The 23,544-nt window shown below is 50.8% G+C and overlaps 2 protein-coding genes across 2 annotated transcripts in view; one reads left to right on the top strand and one right to left on the bottom strand.

The window, feature by feature from the left end:
• TBXAS1 (thromboxane A synthase 1) overlaps positions 1–15,926 on the top strand; it is a 151,073-nt gene extending 135,147 nt beyond the window's left edge. Inside the window, exons 10-13 of the mRNA XM_082662137.1 lie at positions 6,319–6,410; positions 11,121–11,258; positions 13,171–13,333; positions 15,704–15,926. Coding sequence (XP_082518263.1) covers positions 6,319–6,410; positions 11,121–11,258; positions 13,171–13,333; positions 15,704–15,778 — 468 coding nt within the window. The 3' untranslated portion in view covers positions 15,779–15,926. The remainder of the gene's footprint in view (positions 1–6,318; positions 6,411–11,120; positions 11,259–13,170; positions 13,334–15,703) is intronic.
• Positions 13,805–23,544, bottom strand: part of PARP12 (poly(ADP-ribose) polymerase family member 12) — a 48,206-nt gene continuing 38,466 nt past the window's right edge. The window contains exons 9-13 of the mRNA XM_082662136.1: positions 23,106–23,178; positions 21,196–21,326; positions 20,167–20,318; positions 18,616–18,937; positions 13,805–13,873 (exon numbers count right to left, since the gene is read on the bottom strand). Of these exons, the coding sequence (XP_082518262.1) occupies positions 13,864–13,873; positions 18,616–18,937; positions 20,167–20,318; positions 21,196–21,326; positions 23,106–23,178 (688 nt within the window). The 3' untranslated portion in view covers positions 13,805–13,863. The remainder of the gene's footprint in view (positions 13,874–18,615; positions 18,938–20,166; positions 20,319–21,195; positions 21,327–23,105; positions 23,179–23,544) is intronic.

The following is a 23,544-nucleotide window of genomic DNA, read 5'->3' as shown; positions in this document are numbered from 1 at the left end:
TCACCCAGCTTCAACAGATGGCAGCTATGGCCCCTCCAGTTTCCCCACCCTCCCCCACTATCATTGTTTAAAAAATCCCAGACATCGTATACATGTCATCTGCAAACATTTCAGTACATATCTCTAAAAGAAAAGGGCTCTTTTCTAAAACTTGACAACCAGAGGCTTCTCTGGTGGCGCAGCGGTTAAGAATCCGCCTGCCAATGCAGGGCACACGGGTTCAATCCCTGCTCCAGGAAGATCCCACATGCCGTGGAGCAACTAAGCCCACGAGCCACAACTACTGAGCCCACGAGCCACAACTACTGAGGCCGCGTGCCACAACTACTGAAGCCTGCGCGCCTAGAGCCCGTGCTCCGCAACAAGAGAAGCCACCGCAGTGAGACCGCGCACCGCAACGAAGAGTAGCCCCCGCTCGCTGCAACTAGAGAAAGCCCGCGCGCAGCAATGAAGACCCAATGCAGCCAAAAATAAATTTTAAAACTTTCTTAATGCTTTAAGAAAAGCAAAACAAAACAAAACATGACCACCATACTATCCTCACACTAAAAACCGAATGGACCATAATTTCCTAAGTGCACCGAATACCCACTCAGGGTCCAAGGTCCCATGATTGCGTTATAATTTTGTTTTTAGATTGGGTTTGTTTGAACCAGCACCCAAACAAACCCATCTACTTTTCACTGGCCTTTCTTATTCATCATAAATATCCCCGTTTAGACATCACTTCCTCCTGGCAGCTTCCCCGATCCCAAATGCTGGGATGTGTGTCCCTCGTCTGCTCTCCCACAGCACCTGTGCTCACCACCCTATAACCCGCAGCCCTGGTTTGCATCCTGAGACGGACTGTAACCTATCCGAGGACACGTCGGTGCTAGCACAGTGCCTGGTCAACAGTAGGCACCAGCTCTGCAGGTGAATGAATAAGTAACAAATGAGTTCCCACACGGGACTGCTTCTCCTGCCCCCGCCAAAGCCCCTTCTGTAACATGACCCACGTTCAGTACAATGACTTGCTCAGAAGTCTGTTTCCCCCCAGAGCAGAGACTTACTCATTCTGGGATTCCAAACACCCAGCCTAGCACCTGATACCAGTGGGTGTTCCCTGAGGGGTTGGCTTTTCTACTCCACATCCTATCTGTGTGACTTTGAGCTCACAGCCTTTGCTCTCTGGGTCTCACGTTGCTCATCTCTATAATGAAGAATTTGGATTCAAGATTTCCAAGGTCCTTTTGGGTTCAGTTTGTGATTCGGAGCAGCAGCCCAGCCTCGCAGGGAGTCTCCATTTGCCATACGCTTGCTGCCCTCTGCTGGCAGGATTGGTGCAGGACCCCCCCATCCCGGATTTTCCTGAAAGAACTATAGGCGGGCAAAAACAGGTCCCCAGGGGCGAACTCGTGCGTGAGTGAGTGGGCGCTTGAATTGCATTGCCTCACCTGGATCCGGTTAAAACGTAGAGGCCTGAGCCTTCCCCGACTCCATCCATCCACGCCTCCAGCAGAGAGGATCACTGGGGCAGGTCAGACAGAGACTCATGCAGTGGTGTCACGCCCTTGGCTGTACAGAACTAGTACCCAGGCCCCCACCTTAGACCAACAATCAAACCCCTGGGGGGCAGGGCTCAAGCATCCTTATATATTAAAAGCCACCTGGTCACTTCTAATATTCGACCACATCAAGAACTGCTGGACCAGCACGCTGATGTTGACATGTGTATCTTGAGCCCAAAGCTAAGAAGTGGTGAAAAGCTCATCCGGGGAAAATAAATGAAGACTTGACTTTATAATACAAATTTCCCTTGGCCTAGCTTTAAAAGTTCCCTTTCAAGTACTGACAGCTTCCCAGCCAATTCTGTTTGAGGAACCAATACCATTGACTCATTAGGGATGCTACTCCCAGATCTGGTTTCTTTTTCTTTTTGAGATATATTGAGAGTTCTATATTTTGGTGCACAGTACCACTGTTTTGTTTTGTTTACATTTCTGCATTTGTCAAGACTCCTTTGGTTGCAGATAACAGAATTCATCTGTCACTAAGTTAGGTCAAAAATGGGAACTTAGGGCTTCCCTGGTGGCGCAGTGGTTGAGAATCTGCCTGCCAATGCAGGGGACACGGATTCGAGCCCTGGTATGGGAAGATTCCACATGCCGCAGAGCAACTGGGCCCGTGAGCCACAACTACTGAGCCTGCGTGTCTGGAGCCTGTGCTCCGCAACAAGAGAGGCCGCAACAGTGGGAGGCCCGCACACCACGATGAAGAGTGGCCCCCGCTCGGCGCAACTAGAGAAAGCCCTCGCACAGAAACGAAGACCCAACACACCCAAAAATAAATAAATAAATTTATGTTAAAAAATAAATAAATAAAGGGAACTTACTGGAAGAGTACTGAGATGCCACCCACAGGGCTACTTGCCAGGAGCAGATGGCAATCAGGACACCAGGAAACGGTCTTTTGCCTCTGCTTCTCCACACATCTAACTCATTGCTTCTTTCTCATGGCAAACAGATTTTCTGCTCATTAATCCACAAGGCAGAACATGGCCACCAACAGACCATAACTCACCCGTGTTCAGCTTCCACCTGCTGGAGAAAAACTCCTTTCTCCTCTGTCTCAGGTCCAAATGTCCAGGCTGGTGCCCTCGTATCAGAGACCCACTCTTGGTCCAACCAACCGTGGCCTGTAGGGCTGACTATATAATTTGTCGGACCTGAGGCAAAATGAAAAAAGCGGGAGACAATGCCATTAACAGTACATACAGGGACTTCCCTGGTGGCGCAGTGCTTAAGAATCTGCCTGCCAATGCAGGGGACACGGGTTTGAGCCCTGGTCCGGGAAGATCCCACATGCCAGAGCAACTAAGCCCGTGTGCCACAACTACTGAGCCTGCGCTCTAGAGCCAGCGAGCCACAACTACTGAGCCCATGTGCCACAACTACTGAAGTCTGCACGCCTAGAGCCTGTGCTCCGCAACAAGAGAAGCCACCACAATGAGAAGCCTGCGCACTGCAACAAAGAGCAGCCCCTGCTTGCCGCAACTAGAGAAAGCCCGCGAGCAGCAACGAAGACCCAACACAGCCAAAAATAAATAAATAAATAAATTTATAAAAACAACAACAGTGCATATAAAAGTTCTTCCTATCTTCTTTCATCTCTCAAGTTATCACAGTGGTTTTTTAATTTTCTATATAATACCAGTCTAAGTAAAGAAAACTCTAAATTATACATTATTAGCACGAATTTTACCACTCATCTCTGGATCATGCAACACCACAGTTTTAAATGTTAAGATCAGAGCATTTAATGCACATGCAGAATCACTGAATTACATAATTTGTATTTCGTGACTCACGGGACAGAAGAGACAAAGACAAACCAAACTATTGATGACTGGAAGGAGGATGAGAGGGTGCGCCAGGCTTCCCCAAGGGGGCTCGCCCTGGGGTGTGGGGACACGGGGTGGGCTGGGAGAGCCCTGCCCTCTCTGGCCAGCTGCCAGGCCCATGAATCCTGGGGCAGTGTCTAGGGAAGCGGAGCCAGGTGTCCCCCCTTCCCACAGGCTCAGCCCCCAACCCACAGTAGGCTGTGACTCTCAGAGATCTTTAAACCTCTGTGCCAGGACACGTGTTGTACCTGGACCAGTGGTGGGCAGAGGCTTGCTCGGGCCGACATAGCCATGGTGCTGCCAGCCCGGGGCAGGGACGGTTGACATGTGCCCACCACGAGATGCTTCAGGGTGAATGCACCCCATTCCTACCCTCTCTGTGCCTGAGCCCAGGCCCCTGTCGGGGGTGACGGGCAACAGTGGTCCAAGGGCAAAGCAGAGACGGGTGGCCGGGCTGGGCCCCAGGCACAGGGGCAAGACAGCAGGCAGCTGAGAACCCATCCTGGGGAGGCGGCCAAAGTGGGACCACTCGTGGGCGAGGCTCCAAGCCCCCAGCACATGCTCCATGGTCCCCTCAGACTCTACTCCCAAAACACAAATTCAAAGATAATGACGATTAAGAATCTCCAGATGGCAACCCACAGAGCATTAAACCCCAAGCACAGGGCCCCTCTCTTTGGCCACGTGTTTATCGGGCCCGCCCTCGTAGCCTGGGATGGAGGTGGAAGTGTAGGGTCGAGAGATAACCCTCTAAAGAAACAGTTCCCAGAAATGAAGATGGAGAATGTTGGAAAAGCCAACTGTTTTCATTTTTGCCCTTCAAATTCCTAAACATTAGACTGCACATGTTCTCTGCAACTGGACTTTTCTTACTCAGTATTTTATGCACATTATTAATGGCCACACTACATTGATGGCTAGACTCCAATAGATTAGCTAAGATATTTACCAGGGACGTCAAGCCTCCACGTGTCCTGGCCCCATCACTCTCCCCTCTGCCCCTCCTGGTCCCCGCATAAAATACTGTGTATTTTATGCACATCACTAATGACCACTGGAATAGAGCCTACGCAGGGCAGCCCTGTGGCAGCTACTGCAGGGCCGGCAAGATGGACTTGCCCCCAAGTGCTGCCCCCTGCTGTCCTGAGAGGGGAGGACAGAAGCAAGCCGACCTCCCAAACTGAAGACTCCTCTTTGATTAGCATTAAGTGATTTAGAAAGATGAGGCTGTCACCTATCAGGCAGGTAACTTCACTCAAGCTCTGTTGGGAGTGGGGAGAGAGGACGGGAGTATCTGGGGGAAATCCTTCCTTGCGGAAACTAGCAGAGCAGCTAATAAGCTTCTATAACCCCACCCTAACTCATCCCACTCACATGCGAGCCCACATCCAGCTTCTCAGTTCACCATCACCTCCTCCTCAGGCCACGGGGTGAGGGCCAGAGGGCGACAGGGTCACCCCAGTGGAAGTCGTCGAGGGGATGCTAGGGTTCCCCAACACGGGGTGCTGGAGTTGTGCTTCTCCACACCTTCCTCCCTAGCAGATGCTGGTAAATCAACATTTACAGCTTTTTACAATCTGATGAGTGAACACCAAAGCTCACGGTTTTAATTTGTATTTTTCACCATGGCAACTCATATTTGTTCTGTCTTTTGCCTCCTTATTTCCTTTGACCACTTTTCTGATGAGTTTCTTTTCTGACTGATTGATTGTAGCCCTTTGGGTTCTTGTTACCATTGATCCTTTCTAGATGTGGTGATTTTTGTTGTTGTTGTTACTTTACTATTGGTCTTTTAACTTTATGATGTGCCCATTACTACCATGTGACAACCTCTCTGAGCCTCAGTTTCATCATCTAGGAGATGGGAGAACAGCTGTTCCATTGGTTTGCTGGAGCATTAAATTAAGTGTCAACAAAAATGGTCAATAAACAGGGCCATTCCCGGTAGACCAGTGGTTAAGACTCCACGCTTCCACTACAGGGGGTGCGGGTTTGATCCCTGGTCAGGGAACTAAGATCCCACATGCCATGTGGCACGGCCAAAAAATATAAATTAAAAAAAAGAATTAATAAACAATCAATAATAAGAACAGAAAAGAGTTTTATTTGAGCCAAACTGAGAACTAGCCTGGAAGCCCACTTCCCAGATTACTCTGAGAAACTGTTCTGGAGAAGCAGGGTTTTCAGTCCAGTTTTATATCTTCTCAGAACAAGGAACATTAAACGGGTCAGGGTTACATTTCTTCAAGGTTAAAAAAAAAAGAAAACCCCCAAAAAAAACAGACCAGCACGTACACAGCAAATCAACATGGCCTTGGCACCTGGGAAGGGAGACTTATCATTGAAGAAGTACAAGCATTGGCGTCCCAGGAAGAGAGGCATTTAATCTCTATTTTTAACATGGACATTCTTTACTTCTGGTCAGTGTGCCCTTTCCTTTAATAATTAAAGCAGATGTACAATGTATGTTTGGTAAGCCACAAACAGGCTATTTTAGTTAGCATAAAATTCAAGTTAACTCACGTATAAGCCAGATTGGCTTTCCTATATCTCAATATGTAAAAATTTCTTTCCTCATAAGGGAGTGTGTACAACATGTAGCCTGCCAGATCTTCAGCTCTCAATAAACGCTAGCAGTGCAGCTGCTGCCATTGCTTTATTACAAACTTCTCTGACACTCAAAGGCCCCGCAGTCCCAGGCCTGGCCTGGCCATCTTCAGTGACGGACAGCACTGGGAAACAAGCACGACAGAACATGCGGAATATTCTGATAGAGTGCTAATCTAACGCAATTCGCATAGTATCACTTTTCATCTTGTGGGTTTCCATTTAAGTCTGTGCAAACATTGGAGCTGGGACTCTAAAGTTAGCAGAAAAGACAGAACACCGTGTGACTCGGTCTAACTCAACATTCTTTGTCACCACCCCTCCATCAGCCGGCCCCTGAGTACCGCCACATCCAGAAAGACCTGCCCTACCTGGACATGGTGATTGCAGAGACCTTGAGGATGTACCCACCGGCTTTCAGGTAAGCCTACCCCAGGGCCCCTGCACCCCAGGACCCCTTCAGCATCACTGTTTGGAGTCCTTGTTAGTCCTCAGTCTGTCACCACCTGGGTTATGAAGAATGCTGGACCCAAGCTCCTGGAGGTCGAGGTCTGAAACTTGGGTTTTTTAATCCCCTGGGGCACTGGACGCCATGCCTGACATAGGGTCACCATAGCAATAAATGTCTGGCCTATATTCCTATATGTTAACCATGTTTTCAAAGCGTCATTGGTCTTTTCTTAACATGACCTTCCTCCCCAACCCAAGCCGAACTCTGACCTCCTAGCCCTTAGATGGCTTTTGCTGCTCCCCTGGTCACTTCATTCATTCATTCACCAACTATTTATTGAGCATCTGCTCTGTGCCCCACACTGGAAAATCAGCCAAAACAGATAAAATGCCAGCCCTTGGAGTTGATGTTCCAGGGGAACTTCCAAGGCCTGGGACGCTCCTTCTTATTCTCCAGCACTCCACACCCATCCCATCCTCAGAGCTCCAATCCAAGACTCACCACTCCAGGAAACCTGGCCAGCCTCACCCGTTTCCTGCCTCTCCTCCCCCAGCACTTTGCACGCTAACTCTACTTCATATTATATTTTTGGATAATTCTCAGCTGCTCTGCAACATTTCACCAGTGTGCAGTCATCCAGTCACACCAACCTGTAAGTGCCTTGAGAGCAGGAATCAGGTCTTCTGCTTCTTTCAAACTCCCCCAAAACAAGATGTTACCGAACCAGGCTGGTTCACCCCACGCACAGCAAGCCAAGTGCTGAGATGCTGAGGTTGTCAGCAGAGAAGAGATACATTCACAAGGCAGCCAAGCGTGAAGACAGGAGAACAAATCTCAGATCTGCCTCCCCGATGGCAAGGGGCGCTGGGTATTTATGGGACAAAGCTGTGGCGTGGTGGGTCCTGGGAGCATGGGAAAAGGTAATGATTGGAGATGAGAAAAAGGTGAGGCAATCGTAGTTCTGCACAGGTGCAGCTAAGCTACAGGCTTCTCCACGGGACCCAAGTTCAGAAAACGTCTGCGTTAGCGCGTTCCGAGGATGGAGTTTTGGGCCCTCTGACGTCAAGAGGTCACCAAGCGAACACTCGCGCATGCCCAGTTGGAGGGTCGGTGGTCTTAATCAGTCTCAACTGGCTCAAGCTCCAACTAGACACAGCTGACTCCAAGCTCCTGAAAAACAACTTGGGCAAACATCTTATTGTTTAAGCTACGTGACGCTTGCAGGACACGCAGCTTTTTCTGTAGCAACAATTAAAGTGAGCTTGATCAATGAAGGCAAGTTTAATGGGTCTAACTGATGAGTACTCTTGGTTTCAGAGGCATCCCATGGAGCACAGGGGTATTCACTTTGGTCCCCAGGCCCTTAGAGAGTGACACATTGCCAGATTTCAGGTTCTAGAAACAGAAGCGACACAAAGCATTTAACTGTATATCATAAATTCCACTCTGCATCTCTAGGAAGTAATGTACCACAGAAACCATATGGAGATAACTTTTGCCATTTTAAAAAGAGAAAATGTGGATGATTTGTAGGTATCTCAAAATTATATTCCAAACCGAAAATATCATAGAGAGTGTGGTTGTAGATATTGTCCAAAATGTTCAGACCCAGAGCCAATATAGAGAATTCCTGGGGTGTGAGTCAGATCACATCATCCTCAAGCACACATGGTTTCAGTCTCCTGGTCTGGGAGCAGACAAGGAACGCCAGGGCTTGCCTCATTGCTCTCCTGACGCCAGCATTAAGACCTGATTCCACAGGCCTTCCCCGACTTCTTTAGGAGCCGAGCAAACTGTCATCCAATCTTTGTTTCTGCATGATTTATACCAGCTTCCTTCCAAGGGAACTGTGGGCAGCTGCTATACACGTGAAATTCAAAATAAGACATTCAGTGATAAAACAGAACAAAGGCTGTTTAAAGGAAAGAATCCTTTACAGGACCCCAGAGATGGCAATAACTGGGGTCAGGCTTGGTAGCTGAGACTCCTGGCAGAGAGGGAAAGCAGCTGAGTTGAACAGTCATATTCTCTAGTGGGAGGAAAGTGTATAAATTGATCAAAGACACATCATTTCCTGGATCTAAACTCAATGAAGAATTCATCACCTGAGACCTGGTATAGATGACATGTTGAGAGACAAAGTCAGCAGTCTCTTCAACACCAAAATTCTGCAGTCAATTCTCCTTCTGACCCTTTATAAACAGCAAAGTGTAAAAGGAAGTCAGCGAAGGCATTGCTCTGGGGAACCAGGATGCTCGTGATCTGAGAGTATCTGGAGGGCAGGACAGGACAGGACAGAAACCAGAGTATCTGGATGAGTTCGTTAAAATTCCCAGTAAAAACATAGAGCCAGTTCTCCATAATGACAGAGCGAGTCTAGACATAAAGTCAAGACAGTCTCGGTCCTGCCCTTAGTTTACTGTGTGATCTTGGGTAAGTTCCAGACTGTTCCGGGCTTCTGTTTCCTGTGTGTTCAGAGGGCACACAACACCTGCTCTGCCTACCCCAGAAGTGTTGGGAGAATCAGTGGGACAGTAGATGTTGAAATGCAGTACCCCTGCAGGCAGTGTGCCGTGTAAGGTATGAAGTAAAGAAAAAGAAGCACAGAGCTTAGAGTTGAATGGCCTGACCCCGTGTGGCTCCAGTCTCGGGCAAGCCACACTCTCCCTTCCCCATACCTACTCCACTGGTGTTTTTAATCATATCACTCTGCTGACTTCTGTTATCAAACAACAGAAGTGAGAGAGGCAAGTCATCATTATTCTCACCCAGACAAGAGGCCAATTCGTTTTGGCCCTGGGCATAGGATTTGGGGGTGAACATAGCGACAGTGAGAATTTTATTTTATATTTTATTTTACATTATTTTTTTTTAAGATTTTTTTTGATGTGGACCATTTTTAAAGTCTTTAGTGAATTTGTTATAATACTGCTTCCGTTTTATGTTTTGGTTTTTTGGCCACGAGGCATGTGTGATCTTAGCTCCCCAACCAGGGATCGAACCCATACCCCGTGCACTGGAAGGCAAAGTCTTAACCATGGACCACCAGGGAAATCCCATTACTTTATTAATTTTTAAAAATATGTATTTATTTGGTTGCACCAGGTCTTAGTTGCGGCAGGCAGGCTCCTTAGTTGCAGCAGGCAGGCTCCTTAGCTGTGGCATGCGAACTCTTAGTTGTGGCATGCCTGTGGGATCTAGTTCCCTGACCAGGGTTCGAACCTGGGTCCCCTGCATTGGGAGCACGGAGTCTTAACCACTGCGCCACCAGGGAAGTCCCTACTTTATTATTTTAATCTTAGAAAAATGCTTGGCTTTTCCCAAACACTGACACACTTGACTGACACCTTTATCCATAAAAAACTCAACATGGCCTTTGTGGAAAACATAACAATTCTCACTGAAGTGTTATTAATGTCAACCCAGGAACCCAGGCAGTATAATTCAGCGGATTTTTCTGGCTTTGTATGCAGTCTAGCCAGATAGGAGGCCCAACCACTTACAGAAGGGAAGCCCTCATTTTCCGGCTTTTAGGGGGTCTTGCATCCAGGTCCAAGCTATTTCTGGTAAAGATGAAAAAGAAGGAAGTCAAAGTATATCCTTATTTGATTGCTCAGAGCTGAGGCTGCGCACGTCAGAGCCCCCTGCCCGCTCTGATTTGAGTAAGAGTGTTTTGTGACTTAGCCCCAAGCACAGAATAATTGCATTAGGAGCTTCGGATCTGAATGGGTGTCTCACAGCCCTGGCCTTTCATGTTCCTGATATATTAAAGGCTCATAATAGAGTGATGAATGCTGCAAGGAGCTGCTGGTACTCTTAATTTCTTTTATAAGCAGGAACAGGGTATAACAGTAATTAGTATAATAACTGTACCTCCTCTGAGATATCTAGGGAAGCCGAGTCCTGCAACCTGAGGTAAAAGCCATCCTAGATTGTTTTTAGTTTTTAAAATAATTATTTATATTTACCAAAATGATATGCTTCTACTTAAAAAAACCTAAGAAATACAGAAGAATCCAAAGAAAAAACTGGCACCCCTGGTACCCTGCCAACCTCCACCCCAGCCCCATCCCTTAGAGGAGGTGATGGTAGAAGTTTAGGTATTCTTCCATAAACTTCATGTTCATATGCAAACATATGTAGTCTAGCCTTTTAAAACAAAACATAAATGGGATTATAACATTGCCAGTTGGTAAAATAAACAATCTGACCAAGATGTTTTCCTCCCTAGTAGCAGTTCTCCATAGCGACACAGACAATGAAGGGGAACAGATTTTCAAACCCTAATCTCCTGTAGGTAAAGCGAGGGTGTGTGTGCGGGGAAAGAGGTCCCAGTGGGAATGGGAAGAAGGAGGAGAGGTGGCCAGCGGAATAACCCTGCAAAGCCTCCACTTCCAAGGCACCTGTGCACCGCAACACCAGGCATAAAATGGGCTCTTCAGTCTTGATGGGTGGCTGAAGGAAGGAATGGAGGAACCTAGAGACCACAGGGTCCAGAGCAGCATAGGGTTAATGGCCCAAGAAGGGATGGGATGGGGGGTGGGTCACTATCCCGGCCACCCCGGGAAGAAGGCGGACCCTCCTGTCCCCCAGCCTCATCCCACACTGCAGCATGGCCACCCTGGAGCTCCCCCGTCTCTGCTCTGCCTCAAGGCGGGGGTGACCCATGTGTCCCCGCAGGTTCACACGGGAGGCGGCACAGGACTGCGAGGTGCTGGGGCAGCACATCCCCGCAGGCGCCGTGCTGGAGGTGGCCGTGGGCGCTCTGCACCATGACCCTGAGCACTGGCCGCGCCCGGAGACCTTCGACCCTGAGAGGTGAGTACTGCCCCCTTCAAACAGGCCCTGGGGGATGTGAGTGTGGGGGGATTGGAGGCGCCTGCCAGGAGACACAGATTTAGTAAAGTCCCCCAAAACTCAAAAGTCATGGCAGTGAGACATTTTTTAGGCATAATTTCTAAAGGAAATAATTGTACCATTTTTAAAAGCCCAAAACATAATCCAGAGATTTAGCATTTCCACAGCACTGCATACAGGTAACAAGACAATTTTTTAAAATAAATTTATTTTAATTATATTTATTTTTGGCTGCATTGGGTCTTCGTTGCTGCGCACGGTCCTTCTCTAGGTGTGGTGAGCGGGGGCTACTCTTCGGTGCGGTGCAAAGGCTTCTCTCATTGCGGTGGCTTCTCTTGTTGCGGAGCACAGGCTCTAGGCGTGCGGGCTTCAGTAGTTGTGGCACATGGGCTCAGTAGTTGTGGCTCGCAGGCTCTAGAGCGCAGGCTCAGTAGTTGTGGCGCACGGGCTTTGTTGCTCTGCGGCATGTGGGATCTTCCCAGATCAGGACTCGAACCCGTGTCCCCTGCATTGGCAGGCGGATTCTTAACCACGGTACCACCAGGGAAGCCCAACAAGGCAATTTCAAATGGGTGTCCACTATTTGTTCCAAGAAACAAGGACACATTTCAGGAATGCATTAAGAAGTAGCAGAATGTTGTTTCCTTTTTTTAAACTTAATGCCTGTTCCAATACAAGAGCATCAACAATTTCTCCAGGAATTCATGAGAACCAGCTACCCTAACATGGTAGACCTGGATCCTCTCTCCTGTCCCCTGCATGGATTTGGTCCATTGTCTAGATCTCATTTCTATACTCCCAATTTAAAGTGTCTGAGCAGGCATCTACACCCCCTCCCCATCAGAGTCGACGGATATCGCTTCCTGGCAAATGGGGGGGCTGGCCAGCCTGCAGCTCTGTTCCCACTGTTAGTGGCTCCAGCTTCCTGTTAATGCGGCCCCAACTCTACAACCTGGTCCCTGGGAAACCATGGGCAGTGGGACCCAGATAAATAACATTCTGCTGCCCAGCAGCTCCTGGAATTATGGTAAATATCAAGAAACATAAACAGCAGCTGCAAGGCTTGCAGCATCACCTTTGAAAACAAAAAGTGCATTAATATGATGTTGAAAAGGTGGGTCAAGGGCTTCTTGGGCCCATAAAGTCCAGAGGTAGTAAGAAGGGAGCTGTGGTTGTCACATAGCGTTACTGTCACAGAACACACGTGGCAAATGCTGTCATCTGGGAGCAGATACGGCAATTCATTCTGAAGAAGAGCTTTCCAGCGGGTCAAATACTGCCACCCCCAGTGGTTCAAGTTTCAGTGTTTAAACCAGAAAGGTGAGTGTGGGCAGGGAGACAGCTGCCCGGCATGGCATCAGGAGACAAACTGGCAGGACATGGCCTCCAGAGGGGTCTGGTGCCCAGGGACTCTGCTTAGGAAGGGGATGCCAGCCAGCCAGTGTCACCCTCTGGCCACTGGGGAAGTTGGAGCCATGGGTGAAGCGAGAGCTGTGGTTTCTTTGAGACTTTCATCCTGGATTCTAGGGAGCCTGCAAAGCTCATTAACAACACAGTGAATTTATCAGGAGAGGCAGAGAGGGCCATGCTGACGATCCGGGTGATTCTACTAATTCAGCGGTGCCTTCGGGGCTTTGCAGGACAGGAGGAGGGGAGCCGCACGGGAGCACATGGATCAGTGGCCACCAGCTCCAAAGCCTTAGGGACTGACCGGTCCAGGAAAAAACAGGATCCTGTAGACCGAGGTGGGGTTTAGGCCTCACGTGGTGGGAGCGTGGCCTCAGATGATGGGGTCCCTCAGCCAGAGCCAGTGGCTGAAGCCCCAGGAAGGGAGGTGGTGACCCAGGCCAACGCTGACCGTGCTGCCCCGTAGGTTCACAGCCGAGGCCCAGCAGCGCCAGCGGCCCTTCACGTACCTGCCGTTCGGGGCAGGTCCCCGGAGCTGCCTCGGGGTGAGACTGGGGCTCTTGGAGGCCAAGCTGACGCTGCTCCACGTCCTGCGCAAGTTCCGGTTCGAAGCCTGTCCCGAGACTCAGGTGAGCCCTGCTGCTCAGGGCGCAGGGGGTGCCCACCCCAGTTCCCTGATGCCTACGGTGGCTTCCCGGCTCTGCGTGAGCTGGGGCGAGTTCCTCAAGCTCTCTGGGTCTCAGTTCCTTGATCTGTAAAAGGAAGTAACAGTAGCAGAAGCAGCACACCTCCTCCCTCTTCTTGTGGGGTGAGGATTGAATCAATCATAAGTGCTCAGATAAGCTCCTGGCACATAACCCGAGTCTGTGTTATCTATTATCATTCTTGTCCTCTGTACAGCAAGGCTGGGCCTCACCATGCTGTAGCTCTCCCCTCTTCAGCAAAGAGAACCCAGTAACCCTGCAGAGTAAATTATATGATTCCCATTCTTCAGATGAGGAGCTAAAATAAAGCTCAGAGAGATTAATAACTTGCCTGACGTCACACAGTTGGACTGCATACTCCTTGAGATCAGGGACCAAAAGACTGTCCTATTCATTGTTGGAGGCTCCAGCACCCAGCTTCAGGCCAGGCATGTGGCAGGTGCCCACTCGGTCATTCAACAAACACTGATGAACAAAGGAATGAATCGCCGGAGAGTGAAGAAATTGAGGTTCAAACCAGATCTCACTCACTCTCAAGCCCTCCCTCTTTCCTCTACATGTAGCGCCTCTCTGCACAGTATCAGCGGCTCCCCACACAACCCGAACAGTGCTCTCCTCTGTGCCTATTCACTACCCCTCAGCACGGCTGCAGACCTGGACAGGAGGGAGTAAGGGGACAGATAATAAGGGCACGATGACAGATGGTAACAACATCTAGATTCAGAGTGGCATTGCCTCTGACAAACAGGGAGACTGGGGCGAGCTGCTGGCTGGGGAGGAATAATGAGCTGGGTTGAAATACAAAAGGCTGAGGAACTGTATGTGATGATGTCCATAAAGGTCTGATGGTTAAGGCTGGAGGGAGGGAGGGGCAAATTGGGAGCAGAGAGCCAAATCAAGATGAAGGAGCAGAGGAGAGCAGGCCCCTGCCTGCCTTAGGCATTCCATGGGTACAGGACTTTCTCTGGGGGTTTGTCTCATTTACCCTTGATCTTGACATACAATACAGCAGCCAGACCAATGTCCCAGAACACTGCTTATGCCTGGCACTCCCCCAGCTCAAGATCCAGCCCTGAGTCCCAAGCCTGCTGGGTCCAGGGAGAACTCTGAGCTCACTTTGCCTTCCCCACCCCAACTTCCCACTCCAAGAGCCTCCCACCCACTCCTCCCTGCCTGCTCAGTCTGTTGCTCCTTCTGGAATGCCATCCCTGCCCCTTCCCCACCCCCAGTCTAATCCCATCCTCCAAGTCCTTTGGTGTTCCCTCAAATCCCGAAGTGGTCCCTGAGAAGCCCTGCTCACAGGGCGTCTCCTATTCCTAGCCCCACCCCAGGCACCAGTTCCTCCAGGAAGCCCTCCCTGACTTTGCCAGCCACAACAGACCTCTACTTTCTTTTTGAAGTCCAAGTGTGCCTATAACTGTCTGATACTGTAGCCACTAGCCACGTGCAGCTATTTATATGTTAATAATAAATCAAATCAAATCAAAAATTCTGCCCCCATTTGCATTAACCCCACTTCAAGCATCGAGCAGCCACATGTACTAGTGGCTACCGCACGAGATAGGGCAGGTCTAGATCGTCTTGTTTCTTGAGCATATAACTGGTCTCCCATCTGAACTCTCAAAGACATCTGAAAGCCCACCCGGCCCCAGCACTAGGGCCTCGTGACCCTTCTTTCCTTTAAAGGTTTCATGGTAGCCACTGAACAGTCCTTTTACACGCAGCTCAAGGCCCTGCTTCTTGAGTAATTCTGTGGCTTTTCTTCCAAGTCCTCCATCGGTCTGCCTAAGCTGGACATAAGGAAAGCCTTCTGAATGGCAGTGGGCCTTCAGCAGGGAGCTCTCCCCAAGCCCCTGGGGAGTGATCTACTCAGTTACTGGCTGGGCCCCAGGGTGAGAGACGAGGGGAGATGAGGAAGGTCTGAGGCTTTGCTCACCACTTTCCAGTCATGTGCCCTTGGGCAGGTCGCTTGTCCTCTCTGAACCTCCATTTCTTCATTTCCAAAGTGAGCTGCTCCCACTTTAGGCAGGCTTATTAGAAGGATAAATGTGGGACCTCTCCCCTGCGGTATTTTATTAACAGGGGAAAGGTGGTGAGCCGCCGTCCAACACCCGGCCCAAGACACAGCTCTGCTGCTTCTCAAGGTCCCCCTGGGGAACTGCTTTGCTCACTCCCAGCCTGCCGGCCCTCAGCCCTCAGCCGAATTCCCATAACCCTGCTTCACGGCCCGTTCTGAGGAAGTTTTCCTGTCGGTAGGATTAACTATGACAAATATCTTAATTTCCTCTATTTTAGGTACCGCTGCAGCTAGAATCCAAATCTGCCCTAGGTCCAAAAAATGGCGTCTACATCAGGATCGTCTCCCGCTGACGAAGTCATGACCAGCCCCTAATTCAAAGAAAACCCTCATGTGGAAATTCAGATTTTTGGAAAGACATCACCGAAGCAACTGAAAGCGTGCCTGGCATATGAGTATAAAAGAGGCCACTTACGTAACATTTCCTAAATGCTTAATAAATGTTTGTTGCACTTAGTTTTGACTTTGCCAATAGTGTTTGAGCAACGGATCCACCTCTCTGAATCAGCGATTGCTGATAAATGAGTGAAAACGTAGTTTTGACAAAATGATTGAGTACTTGGATTTTTAAAGAAGTTCTGGCCTCAGGATGGAAGGAATCGATAGGGCAGGGGACACATGGACGCTCAGGTGAGTGGTCCTGATGGCCCCAGCTCGGGGGCCTTTTCAGCGTCTGGTTCATTTAACTTAGAGAATAACATTCGTCAGAAGCTCAACCTCAAGCGTGGTTCAAATGCTTTATCATGCCTCGATTTTCCTAGGTAGGCTACTACTAACTTTATAAGTTTAATGTGCAGAAAAGTGATAGAGGCTGAAGTGTACGTTTTCTTTTAAAGAACATCCTATCTTAATTTTGATCAAATAATCAAAATACAGAGGTGAATTTTAGTAAAAGTAATTATTGTGTTCCTGAGAAGCTCAAATGCAACAAAGAACTTGCAAACTGAATCCCGGATCTGCCACCAGCAGCCTGTGATCATGGCTGCTGCTCTTGCCACCTCTGTGCCTCTGTTTCCTCACCTGTAAAACAAGGCTGCTGACCCAGGTCACAGCGCCCTCCTCTACTTAACATCCGAACAGTGCAAAGGGGCTGATGTTGTATAAATAACAGAGCAGGGACCCGCAAGCAAGGCTGGGCTACCCAGGCTGAGCCACCTTTACGAAGTGCAGGCTGTTGCAGGAGAGCTGGGAGAAGGGGTCTCCCGTACCCACGGCTGCGAGCAGCTGCTTCTGCTGTTTGCCCTCCCTGCGTCCAGCACGCCACGCTTCCCCAGAGCGCTCCCCTGGAGACTCCCCTCTCAGAATATAAAAGAGGCCAGCCTCACGACTCTGTTGTCAATCTCACACACACTCTCTCTCTCTCTCTCTCTCTCTCTCTCTCTCTCTCTCTCACACACACACACACACACACACACACACACACACGTTTGCTCTGGATCCTACTACCTCTGCATGAAAATTCTGAGAGGTCTTTTTGACTTCTTCCCATCACAATGCCCACCCCCTCCAGTGCCCACAGGAACAGCTGCCCCATGCTCCCACCCACAACTGAGCTACATGTACCCCATCCCTTTCTCAAATGTCCAGTCCAGGTATTTGCCAGTGTGCTTTCTCAAAGGTCAGCAAGTGCAGAGCCCTCGGCAGTCTTCACAGTGCACCCGACTTCCCTGGAGCGTTTCATCATCTCCCGCCCCAGGTTTCCCCTTGCCACGCTCCTCGCCCACACTCCCAGACGGACCACTCTTGCTGCTTCCCACTACCCAGCTCCCAGCTGCCTTGGATCTGAGAACTACAGGCAGAGGCATCGTGTGGAGACTGGACACACTGTATCAGGAGGCTGGGGAACGGGAAGGAAGGGTGCAGGTGAGGAGAGGACACCTTGCTGAGGACTGAACCTGAGGCCAATGGGACCAGCCATCCAGGAGGAGGCAGATGGCCTTATGAGGCGGAGCCATCCTGCCGGCCCCTCCACCGCCCAGCAGAGACCCCTACCAACCACTGTGTGTGGAGGACACAAGAACACACCACCTGCTCCGTGTCCACAACAGTGCGCAATAGTGGATCTGGGTTTTGTGGGGCTTGAAAGCTGAGTTCAGGGAAAGAAAAAAAACAAATATGTAACTTGCAAATTTAACCGAAATGTATGATCATGCAGCCATACAGCAGGGGTCCCTCCTCAGGCTGTGGAAAGGGTCCCAGCAAATGAGGGGCCATGAACCTTCAGCTTCATTGGCCGCAAGATAAATCTACACACAGCCTCCCCGAGGCCAGTAACGGGGGCTGTTATATCCCGACCCCCAGAAAAGTGCCTGTACACAGCAGGTGCTCAACAAACAGACACTGAAGAATGAGCTGCAGCCATCACCCATGTCAGATAAATATTCTTTTATTCCCAGACTCTGCTGTGACGTGACGCTGCAGCACAGGTATTCAGATCTCATGGGGACATAAAACTCTTATTCACAGGGTGCTCGGTGCAGAGGCACCTGCCAGGGTGAGTGCACTTCCTGGGTGATGGTGACGGCTGCTAGGACTAAGGGAGACCGACAGGGACTCAGTGACACCACACAGTAGCCATGGTCCTAACAACATGATATATGGGCCAATTTCAAGGCTGGAAGCCCAGGAGAAGCAGCGGAAGAGCCGCCTAGATTAGAGACACAGCAATGGACACAATGACTGTGCCTCACCGGCCCACAACCCAGGATTTCCTGCACCACGGCTGCTGTGTCATTCGGACAAAAACAAAACCAGGTGCCACCAAGACCCTGAAAAACCAAACCACTGAAGAGACAGAAACTCTTGAAAATTAAAACCAATCGATAAAACAGTGTCTGGAAACTCTGTGCCTGGGGCCAATCTGCAGCAAAGTCAACAAAGAGTAAAAAACAAAACTTTAACACCTGAGTAAAAAGCAATAATGGGTTCACCTACAATCACTACTGGCTAGTCCAAAAGTGACTTAAAAGTGAAAATATTATCAGCCAGAGATTAAGAACGTAACTTCATCACGAAGTCAATGTTAAATGAACAGCTCATTAAAAATTTTTTGTTTAAAAAAAACAACTTTCCCTAATAGCTATTTCAAGTAAGATCAGCCAGAAAGGCATAAAACCATCGGGGTGCTCACTGCCGAACACCGAAGAAGGACGCAAAGGTGAACTGGCTGGTGGTGGCGGCAGTGGGCCCGGGGGAGTCGGTGTACTGGATGACGTACTCCGGGTAGGCCTGGTGCTTCTCGAAGACCACGAAGATGGAGGGGTCAGACACACGGTTCACGCAGCTGTCGTACAAGACGTCGCCCTGGCCCTCCTTCGCCGGGGGACGGACGAAGCTGGCGTTGCCTCGGACGAATTCGCCCACGAGCACCCGAGCCAGGAACATCGTGTGGGACTTGGTGTCAGTTTTGCTGTAGTGGTGGGAATACGCGGCGTCCCGGGCAAAGTAGCTCCCTGCAAGGACACCAGGGTTGGGCTGGGCACCGGGGGACAGCCCGCGGCCGGAAGAGGCACGCCAGTGTCCTGCGACCCGGGTGAGGTCAGTGGCCTCTGCCCTCCCTCAGCTCCTGTCTTTCCAGCTTTTCCTTTGTAAGGAGCATCAGAGGGGTCACCAAACTCTGAGACAGAAAACTCCTTTCAAGTTAAGATCTGTCACTCAAATCCTAAAGGTCTCTGGACACCTCATTACTGAGCCCCCATCCCCCGCCCAGAACCTCCGTTTCCTGAGCCATAAAACGGGGCTGTCGGGCCCGTCCTCCCAGGGCTGGTGTGGAACGTTCCGTGGTTCCCCACACAAGGAACACGGCGCAGACACCGGCAGCCCAATGTACAGATTCATGAGCCCTGTCGAATGGGGGCCTGAGCTGGAAGCTGCGCCTACATATTCAGGTTCACAGCCCACCACTGGCTCTTGTGCACCTGGACCCCGCAGCCGTCAGCATGCAGGACGGAAGCTAACGGATGGACTCGGCAGAGGGGATGCTGACTGCAGATCACACCACTACGAGACTCTCTGCATCTAGTAACCGTGTCGTGGTTACAGAAGAGAATGTTCTTGTTCTTAGGAAGTGTTACGGGGTGAAGGGGTATGATGTATGCCGCCTACTCCCAAATGGTTCAGAAATAAGGGAAGGGGTGATAAAGCCAATGTGAAGTGTTAAAGCTGATGAACTAGGTAAAATTTCCATGGGAGGTTTCTTTTTTTAATATTATTCTTGCACCTTTCCTGTGAGTTTGAAATTATTTTCAACAAAGTTTAAAAATAACTAAGAGACAGGAAAACGGGGAACTCACATTATAGTAAGAATGACATATTTACATGAGCGTATCTGAGCATTCAGATTTCTACTCTAAGGAAACAGCACAGGCAGGTGGGGACCTGACTCAGGGCTGGGAAGGGTCCCACAGGGATGCAGACCCATTTCCCAGTGAAGCCAAACCACAGCCTAAGCAGGGCCACCCCTGCTCAAACCCTGGGTCAGGCCTAGGGCTGCACACAGGGGGATGACAGTAAGGTGCCGCCAGCTGGGCATCCCACATCCTGGCCAGTGCTGAGTCTGAACCGCTGGTTCAGCTCATGCTGGTTCCCCACACGCCCTCCATCAATTTGCTTTAAAGTGGTTTCCGAGCCCTGGACAGCAAGGCAAAGAGGGTTCTGCCAGCAGAGGCCGCCTCGCACTTACCCTTGCCGTAGGAAGTACCATGAAGACCACTGACCCGCCAGTCAAAGTTCTGCTGGCAGATGGCGTCAACGAAACCGGTGCTGGTGCCATGGAACAGCTGCCTCTCATCCACTGTCTTCCCGCCATTTCTCTTCTGCATCTGCTCCTTCTGCCTAGAATCACGGGAGTGAACGTGCTGGCGGCAGAGAATGCCTGCCACCAAACACAGGCCACCCGGCCCAAGAAACACATTTAATTAGATGTGTCATGAGGCCAGAAGCCACAGGTCCATGAGACTCCAGCCATGGGCCAGGGGCCAGAAAAGGCGAGAGCAGGGCCTGGGTGAAAGCAGAGGGAAGCCTTCCCTCCAGGGCTCCAGGCCTGCATTGCTCCATGAACCCCCAAAGCAGACAGACCAGCCCTTGGAAGGCAAGTGTGCTTCTTCCCACCACCCTGCTTCCGCCTGGAGCTTAGCCAGGGGAGCTGGAAGATGCTGGCTGGGGGTGGGAGGGAGGGCCTCCTTCTCCCTCTCCTGTAAGTTACCTTGATCTCATCACTGGAACCAGAGTTCAGATTACACTGCTCCAACCTCTTGTGGGGAAGGTCAGCAGGAGCCCAGGCCCACTGCGGTGACCTGATGTGGGCTCCTCCCCACACAAACAAGTGCCTGAGAACATGCCAGTCCTCAGGCACAAGAAGGAGGCCCCTGCTCTCTGGCTGCCAGGACAGCAGCTTTACACTCCCCAGGGTGTGGGTGGCTTATTCAGACCCGTCCCCTGTTGGTCTTCAGGGAGGCCGAGGGCACTAGTGCAGGAGCCAGCTCTGTCTCTAGGGAAGCCGCAGCCTCCCATCTCCCTGGAAGAACATGCCAGCACTGAGCTTGTACGGATGAGGAGGTGGACAGGAGAGGGAAACAGCTCCTGATCCCAGCAGCACTGGACAAACAGAAGCTGCTTTCTCGGATTGTCCCTGCAGCCTGGGGCATGTCTGGTAAGCAGCTGGCTGAGGGGACAGAGGCACCAGCCCACCAAGAGCGAGCCCCCAACGCACCACTGGTAGACTTCCCAAAGGGCCACATTCTGGACCCGCTCAATCTTCTGAACGTAATAGAGAGGCATCGTATGGGTGAAGAGTTTCCAGATCTTTCGAAACTCCTCTGAGGACGAAGGGAGGGTGATCCTCTGTAAGGGGCAAATATTTTTACTCTGTTATCATCAAAGTGTAGAATATACATCTCTTCCCAAGGCTGCTCATGAAATGCCAGAACCACAGGCAAACCCAGACGGCGTCTACCACGCTCCCCTTTACTTCAAGGGGCAGTCTCTGCAGGCTCCGGATGCACGCTATTTGTGGTCACTTCTCTCCTCTCCACTGTGAAGCCAGCCTAAAGGACAGGCAGGCAATGCTATGTGAGTACCACCCTGGCTGCCCCCAGCACACCGCTGCTCTTCTTCTGACCCCACACAGGGCCGACTACAGAGTCGACAAGACCACGGAGCTGGTGCCAACAGATGTGGCACACACACATCTGGCAGAGAGGGGGCAAACCCTGCCACAGGCAGCAATGCTGCGTGAGCCCCACACACAGCGAGCACTGAGCGAGAGGCCAGGCCGGCAGACAGCACACAGCAGCCCAGGAGCTCAGCAAGACCCGCGGGCGCCCCGCCCTCCCAGCTGAGCCCGCCCTTCCCTTAGCGTCTGGCTCTGGGAAGCAACACTCCTGATGAGCCCAGAGGGGCCCCTGACTCAGAGCCCCCAACTGTCTCACAGAGTGACAAGCCACAAATCCCTGCCCTTGCAGCCTGGACCCCAAGCAGCCTCCCTGTTCCTGGTTCCACGGGGCTTGGCCCAGTGACAGCCTGACCCGGGATCACCGTCCTCCCCCACCGAGTGCAGCTGTATAATAACCACCTCACCCCGCAAAGACCCTAAATGGTCAGGACTCTGTGTAAACATCCATGGGTCTCTGCAACCCAAAATCTGACTTTGGTTTCCTTGCTCCCATCTCACTAGATGCCACCAAACCCTCTCCCTCAAGCCCTGCCCTCCCAGCATGGAGCCTGGCAAGGACTCCCGCACCTAGCATGGCCCGCGGCTCGGCCCCCTGACCAGGACACTCCACAGCTCGGCCCTGACCTCCATCTCCTGTCCCCCAGCCCCCGCCTATGCACGCCCTCCACCCGAGACACTCCGTGTCCTGACTTGGGTTCCTTCCCCAGCCAGTTCCCATCAACTGGCGTGTCCTTCCCCACCCTCTGCCGGTGTAAGCGCCAGCCATCATTAGGTGTGGACCCGGTGACACCTTCCTTGATCCCTGAAATACAGTCGCCTGGTCCCCTGATGGCCGAGTACTGTGTCTGAAAGTTGCCCAGCCCTCCACACGTCCTGCCAGGGCTGCTGGTGTCTGGGTGTGTTTGTGCGACTCCCAGGCACATGTTGGAAAAACCAGTCTGCACAGTGCTTGCCAGGTCAGAGGCCAGTCAGGGTGCTCCATGTACATGGGGCGTCATCGGACACCGGCCTAAGCTCTCTACTCAACTCAGCGTGGCACCCACTGCAACTCGCTGAATAGACTGTCCTTCTCTCATCTTCTAGTAAGTTCCTAGCACCTCCCAACAGCAACTCCCCTTCTAGATGGTCCTCATCACACCACACCTTCTGCTGGCTTCTTTCCCTTTCCTTGCTTAGTAAAACTTTTATTAGCTAAGCAGCTCTTAAGCTCCTTATTTATGCCCTTCCTAGAAAATTTCCAGTTCGTCATCCTCCCTCCACCATACATCCTCTCCCCTCGAGCCATGGCCACCTCCTGGGTAGTCATCTAGCCGTAAAATCTCCAAGATCTGAAAGAAACCAAACCTCGCACGCACCTCTCAGAGGCGGAGGACACAGCGTGGTCCACTCACACTCACCTGTGTCTAAGGACACCTCCTCCCCAGCCTGGGGCAGTGCCAGTCTCATACCTTAAAGCCGGTGTCCGACAGGGCCAAGTGGTCCCAATGCTCAGGGATACTCTTTAGGCCTTGGGAATTGACGCTGTTACAAAATGTAAAGAGAAACACTTAGTTTGTTCTTAGACATAAGTAGGTTTCCCAGAGGTGCCTCCAGCAGCCGAGGCCATCAGTCTTGAGCGTCAGCATATGGTTCTGTAAAAGCAGGGAGGAGGCGAGGAAGCACATAACCACACTCTCCACAACGTAACAGCACTTCCATCTTTGCCGATGTGGTCAAAACCAAAACCAAACCCAAAACCAATCAGGCAAGAGGGATCCATTTCTCACCTGCATCCCAACTCCAACACATAAGGGACTGAGCATATGACTGAAGCAGCACACCCAAACCCTCATCCATGATTCTGAAATTCAAAGAGCCCTGAAACTTTCATTAAAACAGCCTCAATGG

Source organism: Grampus griseus (genome assembly GCF_964374135.1).
Source record: "Grampus griseus genome assembly, chromosome: 9".
Taxonomy (NCBI): Eukaryota; Metazoa; Chordata; class Mammalia; order Artiodactyla; family Delphinidae; genus Grampus; species Grampus griseus.
This window is presented reverse-complemented; position numbering and strand designations above follow the sequence as displayed.